General features: G+C 40.8%; 1 protein-coding gene across 3 annotated transcripts in view; it reads right to left on the minus strand.

Moving 5' to 3' along the window:
* The window catches only part of LOC146650009 (protein PHTF2), a 60,812-nt gene that overhangs the window by 28,664 nt on the left and 7,998 nt on the right, over positions 1-24,150 (minus strand). For 2 of the 3 annotated variants that reach the window (XM_085385712.1, XM_085385710.1), the window contains exons 2-3: positions 18,869-18,916; positions 5,517-5,597 (exon numbers count right to left, since the gene is read on the minus strand). In XM_085385712.1, coding sequence (XP_085241838.1) covers positions 5,517-5,561 — 45 coding nt within the window. In that variant the 5' untranslated portion in view covers positions 5,562-5,597; positions 18,869-18,916. The remainder of the gene's footprint in view (positions 1-5,516; positions 5,598-18,868; positions 18,917-24,150) is intronic. The other variant, XM_085385711.1, reaches the window with a different exon arrangement.

A 24,150-nucleotide genomic window follows, 5' to 3' on the forward strand; every position in this document is an offset into this window, starting at 1 on the left:
TCCACGAACCCCTGAGATGTGAGACTACAGCGACTCAGACTACAACAACAGCTCTCCCTGTAGTCTGTGTGTAAGGTTTATTTTCTGCTCAGACAGGTGTGTACGTGCATGCGTGTGTCAGATAAGAAAACTTTAATTTGGCTGCCAGAAACACATGAAGGACATCTCAAAAGAACAATATGCTTGTTAGATTTGTATAGTTGGATTGCCATTTATGCCTAGAAATATATATTTATATATGCTTAGAAGTATATAACCATTTGTAGATTGAAAGAATGTCTCATCCTAGGAGGTCTGTAACAACTCTGTAGCATGAAGAGGGGAGTGCGTTCACTCCTCTTCAGAGGGTTCTGGCATAGATCACACACCTAGGAGAGGTCGTGTCTTCTCTTGCTGATATATGGTATAGCAAACACACGTATATCTGTCTAAGTGTAAGAGCCTTTTGTTCAGATGGACCGCTAGACTCCTGGCACCAGCTTTGGGGAGTCTTCACACCCACACCCACACACACTATTCATTGTCCACATGTATACCTATACGAAACGTCATATGTTAATGAACCTATGCATATTCATGTAACCACAATAAAAGGAGTGCTATGGGGAACCTGGCTGAGAGTCTGACGGAGGTCAAGTGGGTGGAACGACACTTGGCTCCAGGCAGGTCTCCCTCATGCATGAGTAACACAAAGAACTTTGCCTACTTGTGTCTTGCTTTTTGCTGTGTAGTAAATTGTCTTGAACGTTCCAGCGAATAGGTTTATGCTACAAACCTATCAATGCTTCTTTTTTTTCTTTTTTTTTTGCTTTGGGGCAAATGAAGGAAAAGAAATGAAGATTATCATTACTTAAGCCAACCCAAAATAACAAATGCCGTTATTTATTTAGCAAAAACTAAGCCCAGAAGCAGTATGTGGAAAAACTAAGTACAATCTATGATGCATGATAACTTGAAGTCAATCTTTTCTGTATGACTTTTGATGAATTTTGGCCCGCTCTTCTTCACAGTCCGAACTTTAACTGAGTCATTGCGTTACCTTGCTTCTTTTCTCTTTCAGCTGTTCTTGGGATCATCGTCCTGTTGCAGGACCCAATTCTGACCCAAGCTTGTTAGACAGACGAATACTTTGGTATACAGAGGAGTTCATGGTCAACTCAAAGAGCAGCTGGTATGAGGTGTTTGTGCTGAAATGCTGGGTTTGGTTTTCCCCAAACATAGTGCTGTACATTATGGGCTCATCTGTTCAAAGGACATTGTTTCAGAAGTCTCATGATTTTTTCAGATGAAACTTTGCAAACCTAAGCTGTGCTATCATGTTCTTTTTACAGAGAACAAGCTTTTTTGCAGTAGCTGCCATTCCAAACTCAGTGACTTGTTCTTTTTTAAAATATTGTACTGTCATGAACTTCAACATTTAACCTCCTAACCGAGGCCTGCAGAGTCCAAGATGGAGCTCTTGGGTTTTAAACATTGCACAGTGTGACCTCAGGGTGAATCTGCTGGAACAAGCTAGAGTCTCGGATGTTTTCCACTTGTGAATAATCTTTCTCAATGCACAGTGATGGGCTTGGAATTGTTTTGGAAATGGCCTTATAACCACAGCAACAATCACTTTTGAGATCATTGCTGATGTCCTCCTCTGTGTTATGTTAACAGACAGCAGACAAACAATTAAAACTGCTTCTGCTTTTACAGATTTGCTGATGATAACTTAATCGGGTGTATTTGACTTAGCATAATAACGGCTACTTATCCTCTTAATTCCTACGCAAACAGTGAGGGTGAACTTAGTTTTTCACACACTTTCTGCATTTTGGCTCAATACACCATGCCATTATTTGTCAAGTCATGCCTCGTTTCAGAACCCAGTAAAGGTCAGATGATTTTTATTATATTCTGAGATGTAAACGTCCAAGGAGTTGCACCAAGAAACTACAACAGGGAAGCGACAAGATAATCCACAAAAATTCTCATCTCCTAAATATAGACCTGTGACTGCTAAGTGTGGTCACAGTGAATCTTCACACGAGACTTTCTGATCTCGAGAAGTCAACAACAAACACCCTCCGAAAATACACACTGCGTCACATCTCAAAATACACACACGCAAGCTACAATTAAATTTGTTACAGTTAAACATTTTCAGCTCAAACATAAACCAACATGCATGGCACATTTAAAATGTTCAAGACATTAAAAGCTGAATAATTTCTACATGGAACCGCTTTCTATCTGGTAACAACAAACAAACTGTCAGAGAGAAAAAGTAAGTATGGCTGGCGCTGTGGCCGATATAGCCTGCTCCGGTGCATGTGCCTTCACTGTGATATGGGCTTGGCATGGCACGGCAGTGAGGAAAAAGAACAGACTCGACACAAACAAGGCACCGAATCTATTTACAGCTGGTCTCCCAGCACAGCAGTCAGAAATACACTGCGACTCTGACATAAGCCTGAAGGGCTTAGAGGCCGAAGAGCCCGAGTTGTGAAACACACCTTAACAGACCGGTTTGACAATCTCGAACTTTCTCTGCAACATAAAATGTAACTTCATGTGAATACACTGAATAAGCTTTGTGAGACTCAACAGTTACTGGACCCTGTCTTTTATTGCATTGTGAACCATTTTTTGCAGTTTTACACATTTAAAAGTAGGCAAAAATATAGCACAAAAAACTAAACCAAATAAAACAAAACACACCTGGAAAGCATAAATGTGCACTTTTATATCATCTCGGCTGAATTTAATCAGATTTATGGAGCTCACAGCATTAAAAAAGGAAACATTTAAAGAATTTAACACCAATGCAGGCTGAATACTAAATATCTCTCAGCGATTTCTTTAGAAGTAGCTCTACTGAAAACAGCCCAAACCTAAATCTGTGACTTGTTTGTTGACATTTTAACTATACTGTGACGGATCAGAAATGTCAAACATTTATAATGAAACTGCAGAATCTGCAGTGCTAAAAGCCATCAGAGGCAAGTGAACAAATACATTTTCTTTTCACTTGGAAACAACAAATTATTCAACTGTGTGAAGCTGGATCTGAGAAGTATGAATCTTCCCTGAGGGCAGAGAAGATATGATTAGCAAGATTTCAGGTGGTTACATAATGCTGCTGATATCAAACCCTTTCCTGACAAGCTAGACATTATAATAAGGTGCAGTGGACCCTTCTATGCCTCTCAAGACTCATCTATCTGGTGTGCTGTTGTCCAATTTTACAGAACACTTAAGAGATTTAACCCTCTCAGGCTCAAATTAAACTTTTTGTTGCTAATGTACAACCAAGTCCTGCAGTGGTACTTCTGAGTAAAAAGAACTCACAAAATATGTATGCGGAGTAATCAGGTTGTTAGTTTGCAAATGGGCAACGCCTGCCTTGAGAGGGTTAATGCAGACGAATGAAACTGTCTCTTGTGAGACACTGAAATCCTGGTCACGGCTTGCAGAAAAGTTCAACCTAATCTATTGTTTATTTTCTCAACTGAGTGAGAAAACGCACAACCACTTAACTTGTCTAAATGAGACACGCTAGATAAAGAAGTCCCCTGAGGACAGGTGTGAGGGCACTAAAAAAAAAAAAAAAAAAAAAAAAAAAAGTTTAGTCATTCGTGACTCAGCGGCTGTCGTCACTGGTGTGCCTTTGCCCAGACAAGCTTTGCTAGACACACAAAACACAGACGTATGATGAACAAATACCCAAGAAATGCATTGAGCTTAATGCTTTTTTGAAGAAAACATTCTGCGTTTAACTCAGATTAATCAGCTAAAGCCAAGACAACGGTTTGAAAACAACCCAAGTAGGGTTTGTGCAAGCTTTACCGTTTCCTATATTTACGACACAAAAGAATTTAACTTAAAGTAATAAAACAACATTTTTAAAAATGCAGTTTTGATTGAAAATGTATATATTTTTACACATGCAAGTGTTTTCAATGTTGTTCTTTCATTAAAGTTACTTCTGATGGGTCATATTCTGTGAGCTCTCATTCCAGCTTCTGATCTCTACATCTGGAAGGGGTGAGCAGAAAGAGAAAAAGGCAAAAGAAAAAAAGGCCAGCAGTGAGGGCAGAGAAAAGAAAAACAGGCAGTCAGGTTTGTGAGAGCAGATGAGTGTGTAAGCTGAGAGCTGCAGGGGGACCGGGGCTGGAGTCCAACAGAGGATCTGATATCTGAGACTATGGAACAACAGGACACACAACACCAGCCGGGCTGAAGGCAGTGCTGAACGGCTCGACCCCAATGTCGCTGCTGACAGCAGCAAGGAAGTCATTATCAAAATGGTTTACTGAAGGAGTCTGCTCGCTTCAGTGTCAGAAGTCTTGTAAAACTATCTTTCTTTTTAAAAAAAAGAAATTAAATGATTTAGCGACTTCTCCCTCAGTGTGCCACAGAGCAAGAACAATGTATGATCACCTATTGAGTATATACATATACTGCAGTCTGTATATAAAGTAAGAAATCACTGCAGCAAAAGGAGCAAATATGTCTTAATTAACACTGTTACTGGGTCAGAGTCAGGATGACTGCAAATACAAGCAAAACTGGTCAGCGTTACCAGATCTCTGTGCATTTCTCTGTAAAAGATGATCAGTTTGCTCTTCTGTACTTGCTAAACTCAGAAAATAATGGACAAGATGCATCATTATCAATAAAAGCAAGTAAAGAAATAAAAAGGAGGGAACTACACTCATTTTTTGTGTTATTAACATTTACATTACTAATTCTAAACTACAAAATTTAGAATAGATGTCAAGTGATGAGAGTAGAATTAGAGGAAAGTGAATGAAACTGCATTTCCCAAGTGCAGTAAAAGCATGTAAGAGAAAAAAGAAAAAAGATGAAACCATGTGTAGGAGATTATTCAAAGTATAGAATAAAGCAAAGACTTTATAAAGAGTCTTACAGAAAAGGAGGTCCACCCGACAGATCATAATATTGAGCATTATAATCAGCTATGCCTCAGCTATGGTTTAAAGACCATAGCTGAGGCACACAAGTATAAAATATCAATACAATTTAATATGCACAGACGATGCCTTAATCAGACACTTCTACAATGCAAAGGGAAAGCATGATTGATGTCTATAAAATGCAAATTGCAACATAGTCCCCAATCATTACAATAATAGTAATCAAACTGGGCAAAAATTAGTCTTCTGTATAAGCTACAAAGTAGTGCAAAGATAATAGGAATCTTTAAAAAGTGTCATTTAGAGAAATAAAAGGAAAAAAATTAAATGTAATGGGCTTATAAAAGGTCAAAGCCTTTTTCTTCTCTTTTTTTTTTTTTTTATAAATAAGACGCTATGAAAAGCAGACTTGTAAAACTAGTATTAGTAAGAGTGCATAAAAAGGTTAATGGTAGTCAAAATATCATATTAAATACACGTTTTCATTTTAATATTATAGTTAAATACTTAAAAACAAAAGCACAGCAATAGTGTGAAACCCACACAAATTTTTTTTTTTAATTTTATAAAAGATTTTAAAATGCAGCGCCTTACCTTTTTCTGGTACCACACCACAGCATCTTTTACTTTGGAAGCCATTTACATTTCCTTCCTCACCGCCTAGGGCATCTTAGACTGAAAACACACAGCGAGAGAGAGAAGAGCGCAGCGTGAGTGACTGAGTACTGGGGACAGGGAGAGGAGGACTGGGGTCTATACCTGGTAGGCAGGTGTGTTGTGACAAATAAAAGAGGGAGGGGACTAAACACACCCCTCCCACAATCAATTTTTAAAGCAAATCTCACTGACACGTCTAATAGAACCAGGTCACTCTTAAAAAGCAGTGTTTTAATCTCAGTGAGGCTTTTAAGAGGATAAATAAGGGATGGACAGTGATGTGATGGATTCTCCTTGTACACAAATCTGAACATGAAGTCTAACCTGTACTAATCAATGTGAAACGTGTCCAAACATAAGACATGTACGCACTGAACAACACACCTTAGTAATAAGCCTAGTCACTTTTATTTTTTTAATGTTGTTTCCCTTGACACCCATCTTACAATACAAACAAGCACTCGTTTAGAGCTGGTTATTCCTTTTGAATCCTCACCTGAACCCCCCCCCCCCACACACACACACACACAAAAAACAAGACTTCTGTGGAAGCGGTTTGGTTATGGCTGTCTGATTTCTTGCAGTGGTTTGGGTGTGTATGAATGGAAAAATAGGTGCAAACACCCATTACACACACCCATATGCACAGGCATGCAATCCAATGGACACTTATGTCACCTTAACGCAATGCACGCACACATGAATACACACTGATGGTTACAAAATGTCAACATGTCATTAAGTTGGATTTATGAATGTGTTTGTCATTAATGTGCGTGTGAGTATTTGGACAAAGACACATCTTTGGTGTGGTTAACTTTGCCTGAACACAGCACCACACTGAATTTGAAATGAGTTTAAACTCTTACTGGATACAGTGTGATGATTATTCTGTGCGCAGTAGAGTCAAAGCAAGTTGATAAAGCTTTACCCTTATGCGTCAGGGTGTTCCCTTCAGTTTCTCCTTCACTTGTCATGTCCAGTTTAAAACAAAAACAAAAAACACAACAACACAGATGGGAAACTGTGTTGAGGCTTTAATACAAGACTTCACAAACAATGGGTTACTATGTTCATCTTTTAACTACATCCATCCATCTTCTACTATCTCTCTGGTATGGATCACAGGGGAAAGCATCTCAGCAGAGATGCCCAGACTGTTCTCTCCCCAGCCACCTCCTTCTGCTCTTCCATGCGGAAACCATGTTCTAGGTCTTCACTGGGGTCTCCAACCCCCCCCCCCCAGTAGGAAATGCCCAAAACACTTAGGAGGCGCCTGGGAGGGCTCCTAGTCAGATGCAAGAATCATCACAGCTGGTTCTGATTTTTGATACAGAGTGGCAGTTCTACTTTGAGCTCCTCACCTCATCCCTAAGGGACACTGCATACGCTCTTCAGATGACTCATTTCCACCACTTTTATCTATGATGTCATTTTCTCGGATTGTACCCAAAGCTCATGGGCGGAGACCAAAATACAAACTATGGAACTGGACATTTTTCCTGCACAGCCCACCACTTTCAGAGGCACAAAGGAAACCTGACATCATGCCTTGTTATTTTTCTGACACGTTTGCACCCACAATCTTAATTAGCCGATGCAAAATGTGAAAGAAATCGCAAATCAGAAATCAGAGAAGGAACCGACAGCTCTGTTTTCAATAACACAATCCAATAAGCAACAAACTTTATCCTTGTGGAGGCAATGGAGAATTTTGGGGGGGCGGTTGCTGACAATTTATCCAGATAGGAAATTATGGATGTGTGATTTAAGTCCTCCTGTTCTGGGCTCCAGCCATTTTTTGTCTGAATAAATAAAGGGACAAAAAGAATGACATCAAAGTTTTAGCATTTAGTTGACTTTTTAAAATCAAGGTCCAAAGAAATTATATTATTATAGCCTGACGTTACTGTTTTTGTGATTTGGTGCTTTATGAAACTGCATTGACTGCTCTATTCAAGACACTCTACCTCAGCAACAAACCATTCATTTTACAACTCTGAGTTGATCATCAGTATTTGAGTCACTGATGGGAAGAGCATACAACCATGACAGTTTCCTGGCTGTAGTTTCACTGTGCACTCTGCCAATATTACAGGAAGCCGTCACTGAAACACGCTCCACAGATGGGTGGAGGTGATGAGAACATGCTAGCTGTGGTTAAAGCAGAGTAGTACTGGATCTGCTTCAATAAGCCTGAGCTTCAGAGTCATTTGACACTTGATATAACAAAAAGATGTAATTGCACATGCCGATGCATGCTGCACAAGATTACAGACACATTTTCATTAAAAGTTATTCCATTTTAAATCAGCTTACTGTGGGTTTCTGACTTCTCTCTATAAAGATTTGTTAATCAAATTTTCATGACGATTTTATTAATATGACAAGTGCAAGTGCTTTAATAATAAGTAAATAACTCATGGAGATGAAGGGGAAGACTAGGACAAAATGTGGTTAATGCAAAGCTGTCAAGCGGAAAACATGGAGGCATGCGGTTAGCCGCTCTCCTCTCTTTCTTGCCCTCTCTCTTTTAGCCTCTCTTCCTTCCTCTATCTTAAGTCTCCTTGTATCCCTTTTCTACTTCTCTGTTACATAAGCACAGCGTTGTCCTGCTGTGTGAGTGGGAGGGACAGAGGGCATCGGCTGCAGGCCAGGCTGACTCACAGGGTAGCAGTTGCTCTCAGCTTTTCTTAAGTCGTGGATTATATCATAATTCAATCAAACATGGCTGCAGACATATGCTTTTCAGCTTTTTGAGAAAGCTAACTAAGGGCTGCCATTTCTCCCGTTTTTCTAGCAAAAGCTTTTCTCACTCGTCTCAAGATTCGCACATGAGACGGAACGTTTAATTTCAACGCAGCCAAGTGAAAACATCCTGCTTTGCATGTGAAGGGTTGTCTGTGCTGTCAGCCTCAGTCAGCAGGGTAATCAATTCCTGACATTTTCCAGTGAGTGTTTTGGTCATCGTTTCCAGTGTGGTTATGTTCCGCGCATGTTCTGATGTGCACCTGCTTTTTAGAGATATAATGACAATTATAATACATGGAACTAATGATTCAATTTTGTGAGACATGCATGTTGGAGACCATAGTACATAGTGTTTGATAGCGCCATAGCCTATCTGTCATCTGCGAAACCACAACACAAATGCTGAATGCATGATAAAAGTGCCACTTTAAAGAGAAGAGTATTGGCTTGACTGTGTGCGTCAAAGTCTATGCCGTTCAAGCAGCCATTGCTAGGTGAACCCAGACTTGTGTGTGAAAATGTAAGCGTCCAAAGTTCAAAAGCAAGAAGGTGAGAAAATGTTATACTTGAGCCAACTGTGAAAGGTTTCAAGCTCACACAGAAATACTGCAAAACCACCAGCTGACTAATACTCAAAGCTAAACAAACAAGTTCCTGCACCACAACTGCTGCATGCACACTGCTTATACTGTTGGAAAGATATGCGCGCATGTGTGTGTGCGTGCGTGCAGCAGAGGGCTGAAGACATTTTTAGACACAGGAAGAAAGGTTTCTGTTTTTGCAATGTCTATACTTACAATCTAGACTCCTCCCTCTTACTGCTGCACCAGACTGTATTTGATATAAATTGCATTTAATAAATAAATAAATGCATGCTTTGCCTTTAACTTAAGCAGCAACAAAGCATGCTCTATGCTCATTTATCTGTTTTATTCCCTGTGGTTACACATGTAGTGTGTCAGTAAAGACATTTCGATTAAAACTTAAATTAAAAGCAGAGAGATCGCGATAGAAGTGGTAAAAGGACAAATGAAACTAAGGATTTAAACAGAAGAGTAAGCTTGAAATTCGCACGTGCACATTTTAAAGTGAGCGTGAGGATTAAACAGAAAAAGCATCATGTCCAGTTTGGGAAAACTGCAGATCATTTTTGTATAAGTGAAATGACATTCAAAGGTTTAGCTAATAATAAATTAATTAATCAGAAGCAGAGATTTCCATTAGCAGCATTATAACTCTATCAACTGCATCAAAAATCACAACGTAAAATGAGATCTACAATAATAATACTGTATGTTGTTGGAATGTCTGTCTGTTGATTCTTTGGAACATCAAAGGTCTTCACACTTTAAATATTCTAGTTACACCAACATAAAAACAGACAAAACAGGAAATCCTTGCAGAAGCAGCAAATGTTTTTCAGTTTCTGCATGATAGGTGACTCAAACTATCGTCACAACTTGGAGTGAAAAACAAACAGGCTATACAGTAAAAAAAAAAACCAATAAGGTTCTTCTGCATGCAGAAGCTTCTTGGACGAGAGGTGAAATGTCTTCAAGCAACTTAAAGAAGTCCAGACTCTTTTCTTTCCAAGCTCCTTAGACCAGCGGTCCTCAACCTTTTTTGAGCCACGGACCGGTTTATGCCCGACAATATTTTCACGGACCGGCCTTTAAGGTGTCGCGGATAAATACAACAAAATAAAACTAATACCGGTACCGAAAAAAAGAAGATTTATTCATAACACACTTGAAAAGACCCAGGGACACCGAGTTAACGATAAAAACGATAACAAAATAACGCTGAAAACCGATAAAAACCATACATTTCACACCTGAGCCTCAACTCTCGCGGCCTGGTACCAAACGACTCACGAACCGGTCCGAGGCCCGGGGGTTGGGGACCCCTGCCTTAGACTACGATGACTTGGTTGACTGAGAACCTTCACAGTCAATAAGTTTGGGTTTCTGAAATCGAGCATGTCAGCTGTATATTCTGTTTAATTTTACCAGGAATACACTCAATTCAACTTTGCTCATACCAGGTTGACCTCCTTCTGCTTTTAAAAATGGCTTTATGCTTTGTGACAGAGATTCAACAAAGTGTTGGAAACAGTCCTTGGAGATTTGGTCCATATTAACATGACAGCATCACACAGGTGCTTGTTTGGCTACACATTCATGATATGAAACTCCCGTGTTCACTAGATGGAAAATAGCGAGCAAACCGTACACTGTAGCCATAAAGGGATGGACATTGTCAGCAATAATTAGACCACCACCACCAGCAGCCTGAATTGTCGATACAAGGACTTGGGAGTGCCCATTTTTCTGTTGATGTAGAGCAATGGGCACTGAAGGTTATTCAACTGATTTTTGCAGCACTACTTTTAAATGCACAAGCAAACTTCTGCAATTTGATGTTACATAATAAACGAATTTCTGAGACCACATCACTCAAGTATGCTATTAAAAAAACAAAACAAAAAATGCCTTGTTGCTGTGGTCTGGGTCAACAAGAACCACTAACAATTTCTGCGATGAGAAACTTTCAAAATGCACAACATAAAATGACGATGGTAAGCATGAGCAGAGAGACAAAAACAGACTAACCTAACGGGCAGACACCTGTCATTACTGGAGCTGGGCACAAACAGCGGTGTGACGGCTTTAACGCCACAAATCCTCCCCATGTTGAGGCAGCGATAAGAAAAGCAGGCACTTGAGGCCAGCACCAATCCACAAACAGCATCAGACAAAAAACACCAGCAGAGACGCATATTATTGCCTAACACAGCTTCATACAGAGGATTGTGTGTGAGCTGCATGGTTGTTATTCTGGCTGGAAAACACAGCAAGAAGAAACAGTTCTTTCCTAACACGCTTTTTTCCAAACTACACATTAGCAGCGTTCCCAAAATACACTGTGGTTTCCTGAAGGGTATTTAGGGAACAGAGCCCAGACAACAGAAACACATGCAATCATTACACATATATGGTCACAAGAGGCTGCATTTGTAGATGTTCAAAAAAACCCAAAAACAAACAAAGAAACAAACAGGGTTTCGTTGGGTCGGGTAAACATCTTAGATATTTCAGGGTTTTAATTTTTCCTGATTGGAAATTTTAACAGTAAAGACACACAGTGCATGCAGCAGTGACTCTTGCGAAATCTGTCTGGGCACCAGTCTGTCTGAACTGACCCATTTAGAAAAAGAAAGAGGGAGAGTGCAGTCAAGTTAGAAAGAGTGCATTATGTAGGCCACGGTTTACAGGAGGCTCTTGTGCTGAGGACACGGCTGTGTGTGTGTTTGTGCATCTCTTTGTGAGCAGGAAATGGTTGAATGCAGTTTGATGTATGTTAAAGCGGAGCATCAGTGCCAGAGTGTGCATCTGTGTGCGTTTGTTTTGTTTGTTTGTGGTAGTATAACTGACCAACAAGGAAGTGACACCAGCTACTGTAATTTCACAGCGAGGTTAGGACCTCAAATATTTCTCAATAATGTTAAAACAGAGTATTTTCATTATCAAAACCAGTGACTGTGTCTGTATATTTGGGTGTGATTTGGATTATGTTTGCCCTGCAAAGTTTCTACTTTTAATATTAACAACAGACAGTAATAGATAGTTAAATCATAAAGTTGATTTGTGGTCAGTAAGTCTCCATCCACACATCTGCTGCTTATCTGGGGCTGGGTCATGAAGGCAGCCATTTAAGCGAAGCCTAATCTTTCCTCTCTGCCGCCACATCCACTCCAGTGTGTTCTGACCTCCTCCTATTTGATCTCAGGAGGTATCATAGTCAGATCCCCAACTCACCTCTTTTTGAAGCAGAGGACTAGCAGCTCTACCTAGAATCCCTCCCAAATGACCAAACTCTTCACCCCCATCTCTAAGGGAGAGCTCAGACACCCTTCGGAGGAAGGTCATTTCCACTATTTGTATCCATGATCTCATTTTCTGTCACTACCCAGAACTTGTGAGGATGGGAATACAGATCTACCAGTAAATCAACAGCTTTGCTTTTACACTCAATTAAAACAATCAACGATTAATGCAAGCTGGCCAGATCAAAAATATGCAGACTTAAAAACGGGATGCAACCTACTAGTAAGCACAAACATAGTAGGCAATTGATTTAACTGTGTATAACTGTAGTTATAACATGGCAGAACCAGCAGATGACTCCACCTGCTACTAGCCCTACTACACGGCAGCACCCCGCTCTCTTTCTGTGATGGAAACTTGCAAACATGCAAGGTAAAAAAAGTAAGACAAGACTGCTGCACCATGCAGTACTCTTTGATGTAGAAGTGAGCAGGTGTATGTGTTCAGCGAACACTGGTATATAGCCACAAAAGCAAATGTGTAACCACGTTGTGCACAAGGCTGAGGACACTGGCCTGACAGGAAGGAAGGCTGCGGGTGATAGCGCTTCTAATGTTAGCCACACTGGGCAAAGTATGACATCATTTGTACGTATCAGCACAGTGCAAAGGGAAGCATTTCTCACAGACATTTAAAACATCATTTGGTTTTTAAATAATGGTAATCTTAAATACACAAGCACTATTTGTATGGCAAATGTTTAACCCTGACCATTGGTTGTTTAAATACTCATAAAACATTCAAAACCAATGTTAACTAGTCACCACTTGCAACAGAGAGCAGCGTCTCCAGTAACGTGCCTGTCGAAATGTGAAACAAAGTCACAATTTCTACTTCTAAGACCATGAAGTCACAATGAAAGTTGACCTTTGAGACAAAATGTTATGCATTCATCCAGTTAGCATGTGTGTTAAATTCCGTCCTAGCTGCTAATGGGGTTGCTAAATTATGGCCGAACATGTGTTTTATGGTGCAGACCTTTTATTACCAACTTGTAATCATGACATGGAAATATCATGACGTAAACCTAGATAATCTAATCAGTTCATTCTTGAGTCCAAGTTATATCTGAAATACTTAAAAGAAACTTCCTCAAGGTTTATATGATCAGGGTCAAAAAACAAACCCACCACCCACAGCTGTCTTTGACCCAGAGGCATAAAAACATCTCTCTCAAAAAAATTTGTTTTTTGGCATTTTCCAAGAAAACATGAGCTCCATAAGTTCTGAGTGAGGGTGAGGGTGAGGGTGAGGTGACTACAAGTGGTGTGAGGCAGATTTTTTTTAAATAATAGTTCTCATTACATTTTACATAATTGGTTACACAACCTGCCACCCTCTGACTTTTTAATCTGGCACCTCACAGTTACACTCATTTGCTCTGCAAGACACAGAGACAACCACACACAGAAAATTTCACATTATTGGAAGTAACTTATAATGTTCAAATTAAAAACAAAACATTATTCATCACATTTTTCTCAGTTAATAATTTAGCTAGAAATTTAGGTTCTTTCAATGCAACCCATTCATCTCATTTGTTGGGCAGCTCAGTGGAGCTGACGCTTACTGCAAATAATAATGCAAGTTGCGGGCTTTGGTTTGTGTAGGTAACCCTTTAATGTCTAATGTATCAGTCCAACAGATGTAAGTAAACGTAGAGTGAGAGAGTGCACATAAAAAGCAGGTTGTGAAAGGATCAAACACGAAACCTTCACCTACAAGAGTGTGGTTTGTGTCTCGTGTAAGTAAATGTGGTCCAGCAACTCTGTTACTGTCTATCACTGCCTATTACAGTAAATCAGCACTATTTAAGTCTGTTATTTTTAGACCGACTACACTATTTTCACATTTAAAAACACTGGTTAGGCTGAGGCAAAAAAACAAAACAACAAACAAGGCCCAGTCTTGCCTGAATTTTAGAGCACATCCTTTTATTTTTAAAGACATATACGATAAGCTTATGCCAAAAGAAGCAGTGACACTACAAGACTGAAAATAGAGGACTATTAACTCGTTTGAACTTTGAGCTCACAGCTTTATTTGAAACAGGATGCAACAGTGCAGCAGGTGCCTGGCAGCAATGACGCACACATGCACTTTTCTTATTCACAGTATTTGAAAGTGTTTAAACCAATGAAAGACACTTTTCAACACTGGGGGGGAAATAGCAAAGTAAAACTTTACCAACAGGCAATGGAAGCCAGATTCAAGAGTCCAATATTGGGCAAAACTGACATGCTGTTTAATGTTTTGTTCCCTAAATTTCCTCTAGAAAAAAAAACAAAAAAAACAAAAAAACAAAACAAAACACAGCTACGGTCAGTAAGTGCAGTGTATGCTTGCCTAATCCTTGTCATATACAAGTGTATACATTGTTTCACTTCCTCATCAAACCAAATTAACATCGGAGGTTTTGGATGCTGGCTAAAATGAGTCACTTTAGGTTTTACATTTGTAGCAGTAAGAGTTCACGAAACAGGTTTTATCTGCATATAAGGAAAGCTTACATAGCTAAAATGATGAGCTTAAAACGATGGGCTGTTAGACTAAACAGGTTAGAGGCCTTCAATGCTGTTCAAACTTCAAAAAGAGATGGAAAAGACAAGAAATTCCGCTTCTTTTTCCCAATTTTGCTACTTGAAAACAAACCTACACATGACTGAAAGGGTCAGGTAGGGTTAGAAGAAGGTGCCTCATCATGGTCCGATCTTTAGCAAAGCAGTTCCCAGAGCTTGTTTTACAATATCATAACTAGACATGTCTTCAGTCAAGACAGAAAACTGCATTATAAAACAAACTTCTTCATTTTTCCATCCTACTCACTTCTAATACAAACTGACAGTCGGATCATGTGTCTTTGGGATCTCTAATGAAAACATGAGCACAGGAGGAGACCTCCTTCACAAGTCTCGTATCTTGTGATGTGTAACACTAGCTGCTCTCCTCCTATCTGGGTGCTTCATGTTTCATGATGGGAGTAGGTTACCTCTCTGGGCTGGGTGAGAGGGCACATGTGTGCATGCCTGCAGGAAACATGAGGCTGCACGGACGGCAATAGAGAGTCAAAGGTGTTCTAGGGTGATTTCCTGACTATCTCAAGTCACACCAAACAACCTTACAGTTGATCTACCGTAAACCCTTATAAACAGACAGCAAATTGGACATTTAACTGTGATGTTTGTTTAAGCTGAACAGTTTGTTAGACAAGACAAATCAAATGAGCAAGACTTTCCAAAAAAACAAAAAAAAAAAAACAAAAAACACAACAGCTTCTTGGTTGTCTGTAGCAGTTTCACTTAAATACAGGCTTTAAATGAAGTTATATTTACAACTCTAAACATAGAAAAAGGCCTTTGTGGTTGGAGGACGCAGCCAGTGTCATCTGTTTTTAAGTTTTACAACTAGGCTTCAACAACATGCAAAACACAAGTTAATTTTATCAAAACAACCACACGCTAAACTTCAGTCCCTTCATGTGAGAAAAACTCAAAACTGCAAGCCAGTCAATTCAGAAATCCATCCATCTGTCAAGCCTCACATCTCATTATTTGGACAAATAATTGAGTGTAATGATGCCCATTAAACTGATCAGAGCAATCAGGAATGCATTCAGATACTAAAAGCCATGAAGTTAAAATCTGGCTTAAACTGTGTCTGCCAAATTTGAGATCTGCCACAAAATATTCCATGTTTATGACACATCCATCTAGAGTAACTCATAAGCAGGAGTCAGGTTAATTTTCAGTAGTGGAAAGCCTTCAGTGCTGCTCTACATCCCAGTAAGTATTGAGGTATAAACTACAAATACCTCAATGAGAGACCAAAGCGAGCAATAATCATAAAACACACCTGTCTTCCATCTCATAGGCCTGATTCTACAGCCACAGGAAGAATGTAACGTGTGCATGTAGATCATTCGTGTGTTCATAATTTAGGACCAAGCATCTGCACGTTTCCCTTGTACAATTTTCACTGAGCATTATTATTACTACGCTTCAATAAATAAATATATTCATACAAAATGCCTCAGGTAAGCAGCTTTTCTGCCTTAGGCACAACTTGAAAGCAAACTCGAATCATCTCATATGCATGTCCAACATTTGGATGCTTCATCAAATTTGCACTGAAACAAACAAAAACAGAATATAACAATGCATACATACATCTACTACTACTAATAATAATAATAATAAATTCATAATGCTTATAAACAAAACAAAAATTGTAATGTTATTAGTTCACTTTGCCTTTTACGTGTCTTTTTGTGGACAGCGGGTTTCATTAAAATACAAGTGCAAAGAGCTGGAGAAACTATTCAAAGAAAGATTATGTCCGTTGACTTAACTTTGTACAGCAGTTGTAGCTACACTAGATAATTAGTTATTACTGCAGCTTGTTTTGATTGTATGATTGGTGGCTACTGGCATAGTTACTATACTGCACATAAAAAGGAAAAGTGTAGCCACTGTGATTTCATGCCTCTCTGTTGAGGCAGATGATGTTTCACTGTCAGCTGACACCATGTTTTGGACCCAGAGGAGACCATATTTGTACATGTGAGTGGAGACTGTACAGCTGAAATGCAGACCTGCATGTGTGGTACTTTTTGCTAACAGGTTAACGTGTGTTTTATGGCATCATGTTTGTGTATTTGCAACCAATGCAAACGTACTAGCGTGCATTCTTCCAACAACTCAGCAGCATGTAGTTCGACATTTAAGCTGTAAAGTAAGCTTAAACAAGGAAGGGAGAGGCAGGGGAGTTTACCACAAAAGTGACAGGGGCTAAAAAACATCAAAGACTAGAAATAAAAACAAATAAAAATAAAATAAAACAGCATGAGAAGCACAGATACATTGCTCAAGTTCATCAGAAAGCAGACATGTCTGTGCAAACGATGCTCCGCCCCCTCCTCCCCCACTAACATGTAGCAGGTGAGAAAGACGACCATGTGTAGAGCTACTTTACAGCTGTAAATGAAAACACTGCTAACACTGACACGGGTTGGAAGGAGACTCTCTACCGTGGCAACAACACCAACTTAAATAAAGACATGAAAGACCACAAAAAAGAAAAACCCTTTATCCCAGAACAAACAGAAAAAGAAACGAAGCGAGGAGGAAGGAAATTAATCACACAGACCCAGACCCCAGCACAGACACAGCTCACCGTTACACTTCTTTCAGAGAGGCAATGAGTAACCAGGTACATAAGATCTTCAGCATTAGTTAATGTTAGTTTAGACTGATTACTACAGACTATATTCAGACATTAAAATAATAACAGTATGACAATATGTAAATTATTCGATTTTAAACAAAAAATGTATATATATTTTTACCTGAAACCTGATTTATGAAGAATGTCTGATTATAATAACCTTTAACTGTAACCTACAAGTCTTTAGGCACTACTGTCCTGTATTTACTTTTGGTATCGGATTGATACCGAAAGACTCAGACGGACTGCAAGTCACAGACACCAACATCCTTTGTCAGATAATTACAGTGAAAATATTTGAAATGGCACTGAAACAAACAAACATTGCTCACAGGTCCAGTTCAGTGCGTCGAATTAATAAAGGTGAGGCCTCGCAAGTAACTAAGGTTACAGCTCCTTTGTCACGGTAGCTGCCAATCAAAACAGGCACATCCCTAAATTTAAGCCTTCAGATGAGTGTTGCACAGGGTAGTATTCTAGAGAAAAATACTTTTGTTTAATTTGGGGTCTTACTCACTTTTGGAACCTGTGGCCATTAGAGGAACTGGAATTTTTGACACTACCATGATGGCTTTAATTTCATTTTTTTAAGTTGCTGATGGATATGAAAGCCCGTTTCCGCCACACAAAGAAAAAAATTTCGAGAAAATAACTCAAAATTTCAAGTTATTAACTACACATTTCGAGAAAAGTAGCTCGAAATTTTGACTTTTCTCCAAATTTTTAGTTAATGACTCGAAATTTCGAGTTAGCGCTGCCAATCAGTAATCTACGTGAATGACGTCATTTCCTTGTTACCCGGAAACTGAAGCCCTCAGCTACAAATGCTACAGCTAAGCTACCAATATTACAGCCAGTCACGAATGCACAAATTGCTGATTATTTTCAGCATGGCTTCACAAATGATGAAATCCTTGTGTTATTAGCTGAACAACATGGCGTTACTATCAGCAAACGTACTCTCAAAAGCGCCAATTTGTTGCGATCCAGTTTTGAGGGTGCATACCACGTAGATTACTGATTGGCAGAGCCAACTCGAAATTGCCCCAAAAATGTGTATTTTTTGGGCAATTTTCTGTCACCCCTAGTCAGTGGCAACTTGTTGGACTGGAAAACACAGTCCAACAAACACACACACCACGAATACCAACCACAGACTTTGTTCACTTGACGTGCGCACACACAAACACCAAGTGTTTGCTACTTGTCTGACCTTCTCAAAAGGGAAGTATTGCTTTTTTCACAGTCTCATTTTTCCATCTGTCTCTCTTTTTCAGACACAGTGAACAGAACTCATGAACTGCTGTTGCCATCTGAGCAGAGCAGCTCTGTGTGTAAGCTTGACTGAAGACACCCTCATAACCGTCTGTGTGAGGTTTCAAGAATCTCCTCCATTTCATTCAGAGGGCACTCAGACACAGGACTCACCTCTGTTTGGGCCGTGTAGCTTGACTGGAGACTGTTGAAACCAGACGACTGTAAAACAGAAAGAGTGTCGTTTCAGACTACTTGCAATGAAACGATCGCATTTGAGGTTCAAAGCAACAGCAGGTGTTTGTGTGCATCTCAGGCTCTCACGTACTATACTGGCTTTCTGGTGGTCACTCACTAAAATGGGGCTCTAATGCATGTGCAAGTGCCTCCTGAGCACTGTGTAATTGGACTTTGGCATGGGTCCATGTCACGAGACTCCACAGGGGGGGTTAAAAAGCAGCGTGTATCATTTGCTGAACTTCAAATGAACACAAACACAGAAAGTCTGCCTGCAGACAGTATGAATTCTCAGAAACTGTAATGATTAACAACAGGCAGCAAGGGACCCAAATATTCAACCTAACAGGGCAGCTCTTGTTTAAAGTCAAGAGAAGGGGGTTGGCAAGATGGCGTCGTAGCGCGAACACCCGTCTCGCTGTGCTCCGGTGAGGTCCCCCGATTATCAGTCTAAAATACGTGTTCACCTGGTGAAACGTTACAAATGTGCGTGGGAGTAACTCTATAATGAGTCTGGACGACTATTTTTCTAAAATGCCTAACGTCAGGTCTAAGAAAAAGACAGCTCCGGTTGTGCAAGCTAGCGACATTGTGGGTCCTATGGCGGCTGAGCCTGAAGAAGCTAACGCCAGCGACACAGAAATCTCCGCTGACGCTGAGGAAACTGGGAGTGATATCGACCCGAATATCCTTGCGGCTCTGAGTAAGATAACTGACAGCATTACAACTTTATTGGATGTTAAAGTTGATACTGTGCTGGCCGCAATCCGTGAACAGACGTCTCGGATCCAGGCTCTGGCGACACGGGTGGGAGACGCCGAGATACGGATTTCAGGCGTGGAAGACACGGCAGGTGTATTGCAGGCGAAAGTGGCTCGACTCGAAAAACAAGTAACTGACATGGCAGACCACATGGACGATTTAGAGAACCGCAGCCGCAGATGTAACCTTCGCCTGGTCGGGCTTCCCGAGGGCACGGAGGGAAATGATGTTGTCGCCTTCATGGAGTCATGGCTCCCCTCCTATCTCGAGCTCACAACTAAAAATGGGAAGATCAAACTAGACCGCGCTCACCGCTCTCTAGCACCGAGGCCGGGCCCCAGCCAGCGCGCCAGACCCATCATTATGAAGCTTCACAACTTTGCTGATAAACAACGTGTGATGGCCGCAGCTCGGCGCCTGGCTACGCAGCCGAACCAACCAACAAGTCGGATCAAAGTCTCCTTCTTTAATGATTATTCAGCGGCGGTAGCCAAGAAACGCAAGGCTTTCGACGAGGTGAAAAGCTGCCTGAGGAAGAAGAATGTGGATTATGCGCTTCTCTACCCCGCCACACTGAGGCTGTTTGCCAACGGCAAGGAGAAGAGATTTAACACACCGGAGGCAGCTGCGTCCTACGCGGACTCGCTGCCCTGAATCCCCGTAACCACCGGAGTACTCCTTTTCTTCACACTATGCCTTAATTAACCGGTGTGAGTACTTGCCGAATCTAGGCGTATATGACTCTTTTTTTTCGTCCTCGCTGCTTATAAGCGACCAGGTGAAATCTTCCACCCCATCGGGCACCGGACGGACTGTGTTTTCGTCTATGGGTAGGCGTGAGTTACGCGCGTGCAATGCCCTTCGGCTTTCCCGACGGGCAGGAGGAGATTGGTTTTTCCCTACATGTTTAGTAGGGCTGTTGCCAAATCACTGTTCTTTGAATGTTCCGTCACACAGCTCTTTCATGCCTTTTTTATTTTTATTTTATTTATTTATTTTTTCAACCAGGGTGTGGTGAACCCTTTGGCTCAATATGCTTTGTGTGATACATGAATAAGTCTAATAATGAGTAGGCTGCGAATATGCACCTGGAATGTACGAGGGGTTCACAGCCCTATTAAGAGGAGGAAGATATTTACTTGTCTAAGAAAGGACGGTGTAGATGTTGCTATGTTACAAGAGACACATCTTGATAATAATGAACACTTGAAGTTGCAACAAGGATTATATGGACAAGTGTTTTTTTCATCCTTCACTACAAGAAGTAGAGGAGTGGCAGTGTTGATTAGGAAAAATGTACCTTTTGTAGTAACTGATTGCGTTAAGGATCTGAAGGGCCGCTACGTGATAGTCAAAGGGATTTTGCAAGGCCAAAATATCTTATTACTGAATGTTTATTTTCCACCTGCCCACCCAACTACCTTTCTTACCAAAATGTTTCTGGAATTAGCCCCATTTCTTCCTAACTCTACCGTTATTATTGGTGGTGATTTCAACTTAATGTTAAATCCGCTTATGGACAGATTTCCACACAGCATTGCAACTCCTTCTCCTCAGGCCAAAGCGCTTCATGCTCTATGCGACGAGTTTGGACTTGTGGATGCTTGGAGATATACTCACCCCTCCGATAAGCAATACACATTTTTTTCGGCTCCGCATAGGTCCCAAACTAGAATTGATTACTTTTTTCTCCCGAAAACTGACTTAGGTTCAGTAGTATCGTGCGACATAACAAGTATAATCATCTCAGATCACGCTAGGGTAATCATGGATCTCGATCTTAAAGCTGCGCTTCATAGGTCCCGCCACTGGAGGCTTAATACCATTATTCTTAAGGATGAGGAATTTACCTCTCACTTCTCTGCAGAATTTAAAGCGTTTTTGGATATCAACACCCCCTCAGCTACTACTGCCTCTGTTTTGTGGGAAACATGCAAAGCTTATGCGAGGGGCCTAATTATTTCGTATTCTGCGACAAAGAAGCGACAACGGATGGAGGAACAAAAATCTTTAGAGAGCGAATTGATGGATAAGGAGAAAACATATATTGCCTCCCCATCACCACCATTATGGCAAGAAATAACCGCACTCAGGTCAGCGCTGAATTGCCTTCTTACCAGAGATGCAGAGAAGAAACTTAAATACACCAGACAGAGGTTCTACGAGCATGGAGATAAGGCCGGTAAATGTCTGGCGTACTATGTTAAGAAGCGCGCAGAATCGAATACCATTGCAGCGATATCTGATGAAGGTGGCCACAAGATATATGAAAACAAACTGATAAATGACTGTGTTAAGAAGTTCTACGAAGCCTTGTACTCTTCTCAACAAGTCCCGGAGGGGGTGCAGCTGATGCATAATTTCTTCACCCAATTCGACTTACCAAATTTGTCAGAGGAACAGAAGACTGCCCTTAACAGCCCTATAACTAAGACCGAAGTGTTTAAGGCTATTAAATCACTGCGAAGTGGAAAGTCGCCAGGGCCTGATGGCTTCTGTTGTGAATTTTATAAACAGTTTCGGGATATTATTGTGGAACCGCTTCTTGATATGTTCAACCACTCCTTCATTACGGGTGAATTCCCGCAGACACTGAAGGAAGCCAACATTTCCCTAATTCTAAAGAAAGGGAAGTGTCCTGATTTGTGCGGATCCTATAGACCTATAGCCCTCTTGAATGTAGATAGGAAACTGCTTTCTAAAATTCTGGCCACCCGCTTAGAAAATTTTTTACCTGTGCTGATAAGGGAGGACCAGACAGGCTTTATAAAGGGTCGAAACTCAGCCACCAATGTTAGACGCTTACTGAACGCTATTGTAGCTTTCAAGCAAAAATCTATTGACGGCCTGGTGCTTTCTCTCGATGCGGAGAAAGCATTTGACAGAATTGAGTGGTCTTATTTGTTGTATACTCTGGGCAAATTCGGCTTAGGGGAGAACTTTATAAAATGGGTCAAAGTTATCTACAATAATCCACAGGCAGCAGTCCTGACTAATGGACTTAGGTCTCATTACTTCAACACTCATAGGGGAGTTATGCAGGGCTGCCCCTTATCGCCCCTTCTATTCGCTCTGGCCATAGAGCCTCTTGCTGAGGCCATAAGGGCGACGCCCACAATACGTAGTTTAGAGATTGGACAGCTGTGTCATAAAATAACCTTATACGCGGACGACATCTTGATTCTTTTGACTAACCCTGTAACATCCGTACCCAGTCTCATTGAGGTGATTGACAGGTTTAGCCATTTCTCTGGCTATAGAATCAATTTGGCTAAGTCAGAGGCCATGCCTCTCGGTACTCTTTTCACAATGCCGGCTACTGTTCCTTCCTTTCCTTTTAAATGGTCTCCTAATGGATTTGTGTATTTGGGGATCTTTATTACCCCGTCTCTCGACCAATTGTACAAAGCCAACTTCACACCCTTATTTGGCAAACTCAAACAGGACCTAGAGCGGTGGGCGTCACTTCCTGTCTCCTGGCTAGGACGCATTGCCCTGATCAAAATGAATGTGCTGCCCAGGCTATTGTATCCTATCCAAATGATCCCCGTCTTGTTCTCTAAGAGAGTACTGAAGGACATAAATGGTTGGCTCACCTCTTTCATCTGGAACAAGCGCAGACCCAGACTCAAGATGGCAGTGTTGCATCTGCCAAGCTCCAGGGGCGGCTTGGATCTACCTAATATTAGATTGTATCAGCTTTCTGCCCATTTAAGATTTGTGAGCGACTGGGTTAGGGGTAAAACCTCAATCTGGTCGGATATTGAGACAGCTCTGTCACAATGCAAACTGAGCGATCTATTATTTTGTAATGATTTTAACGGAATTAAGGCCCTTTGTACAAATCCTGTAACAATCAACACCCTAAAAGCGTGGCGAATTGTCCGCCGTCTTGAGGGAAGATCGAGAATAACATCAACCTTTACCCCTATAATGAATAACCCTGCTTTCCCTCCGGGTTCTTTGGACCCCGGCTTTCAACGATGGTCTGATAAGAATATTAAGTCTCTTGGTGACCTTTTCTCAGGTGGTGAACTCATGTCGTTTGAACAGCTTACCAACAGTTACGGCTTGCCTAGACAGGATTTCTTTCGTTTTTTGCAAATACGACACTATATCACTCACAATACAACCCTTGCTGAGCACCCTGAAGTATCTGATGTTGAGAGGGTTTTGTTTGGGCAACAGCTGATGGTGTCTCTGAGTTCATTTTACCATGTGCTTAATGCTTTGACTACCACTGATGCGCAGGGGATTAGAGGTGTGTGGGAGAGGGAACTGTCGGTAACCATAGATGAAGATAAGTGGGATACCGTTTGGTCTCTCGCAAAAAGGATTTCAATTTGTACTCGGACAAGAGCAATCCAATTTAAGATTTTACACAGATTACACGTATCCCCTCACCGCAGACACCTCTTCAGCCGCTCTCTTTCCCCTGTGTGTCTTAAGTGCAAAAC

The sequence above is a fragment of the Rhamphochromis longiceps genome, linkage group LG17, assembly GCF_057381845.1.
Source record: "Rhamphochromis longiceps isolate RC_006_pf linkage group LG17, R_longiceps_female_GT1.1, whole genome shotgun sequence".
Lineage (NCBI taxonomy): Eukaryota > Metazoa > Chordata > Actinopteri > Cichliformes > Cichlidae > Rhamphochromis > Rhamphochromis longiceps.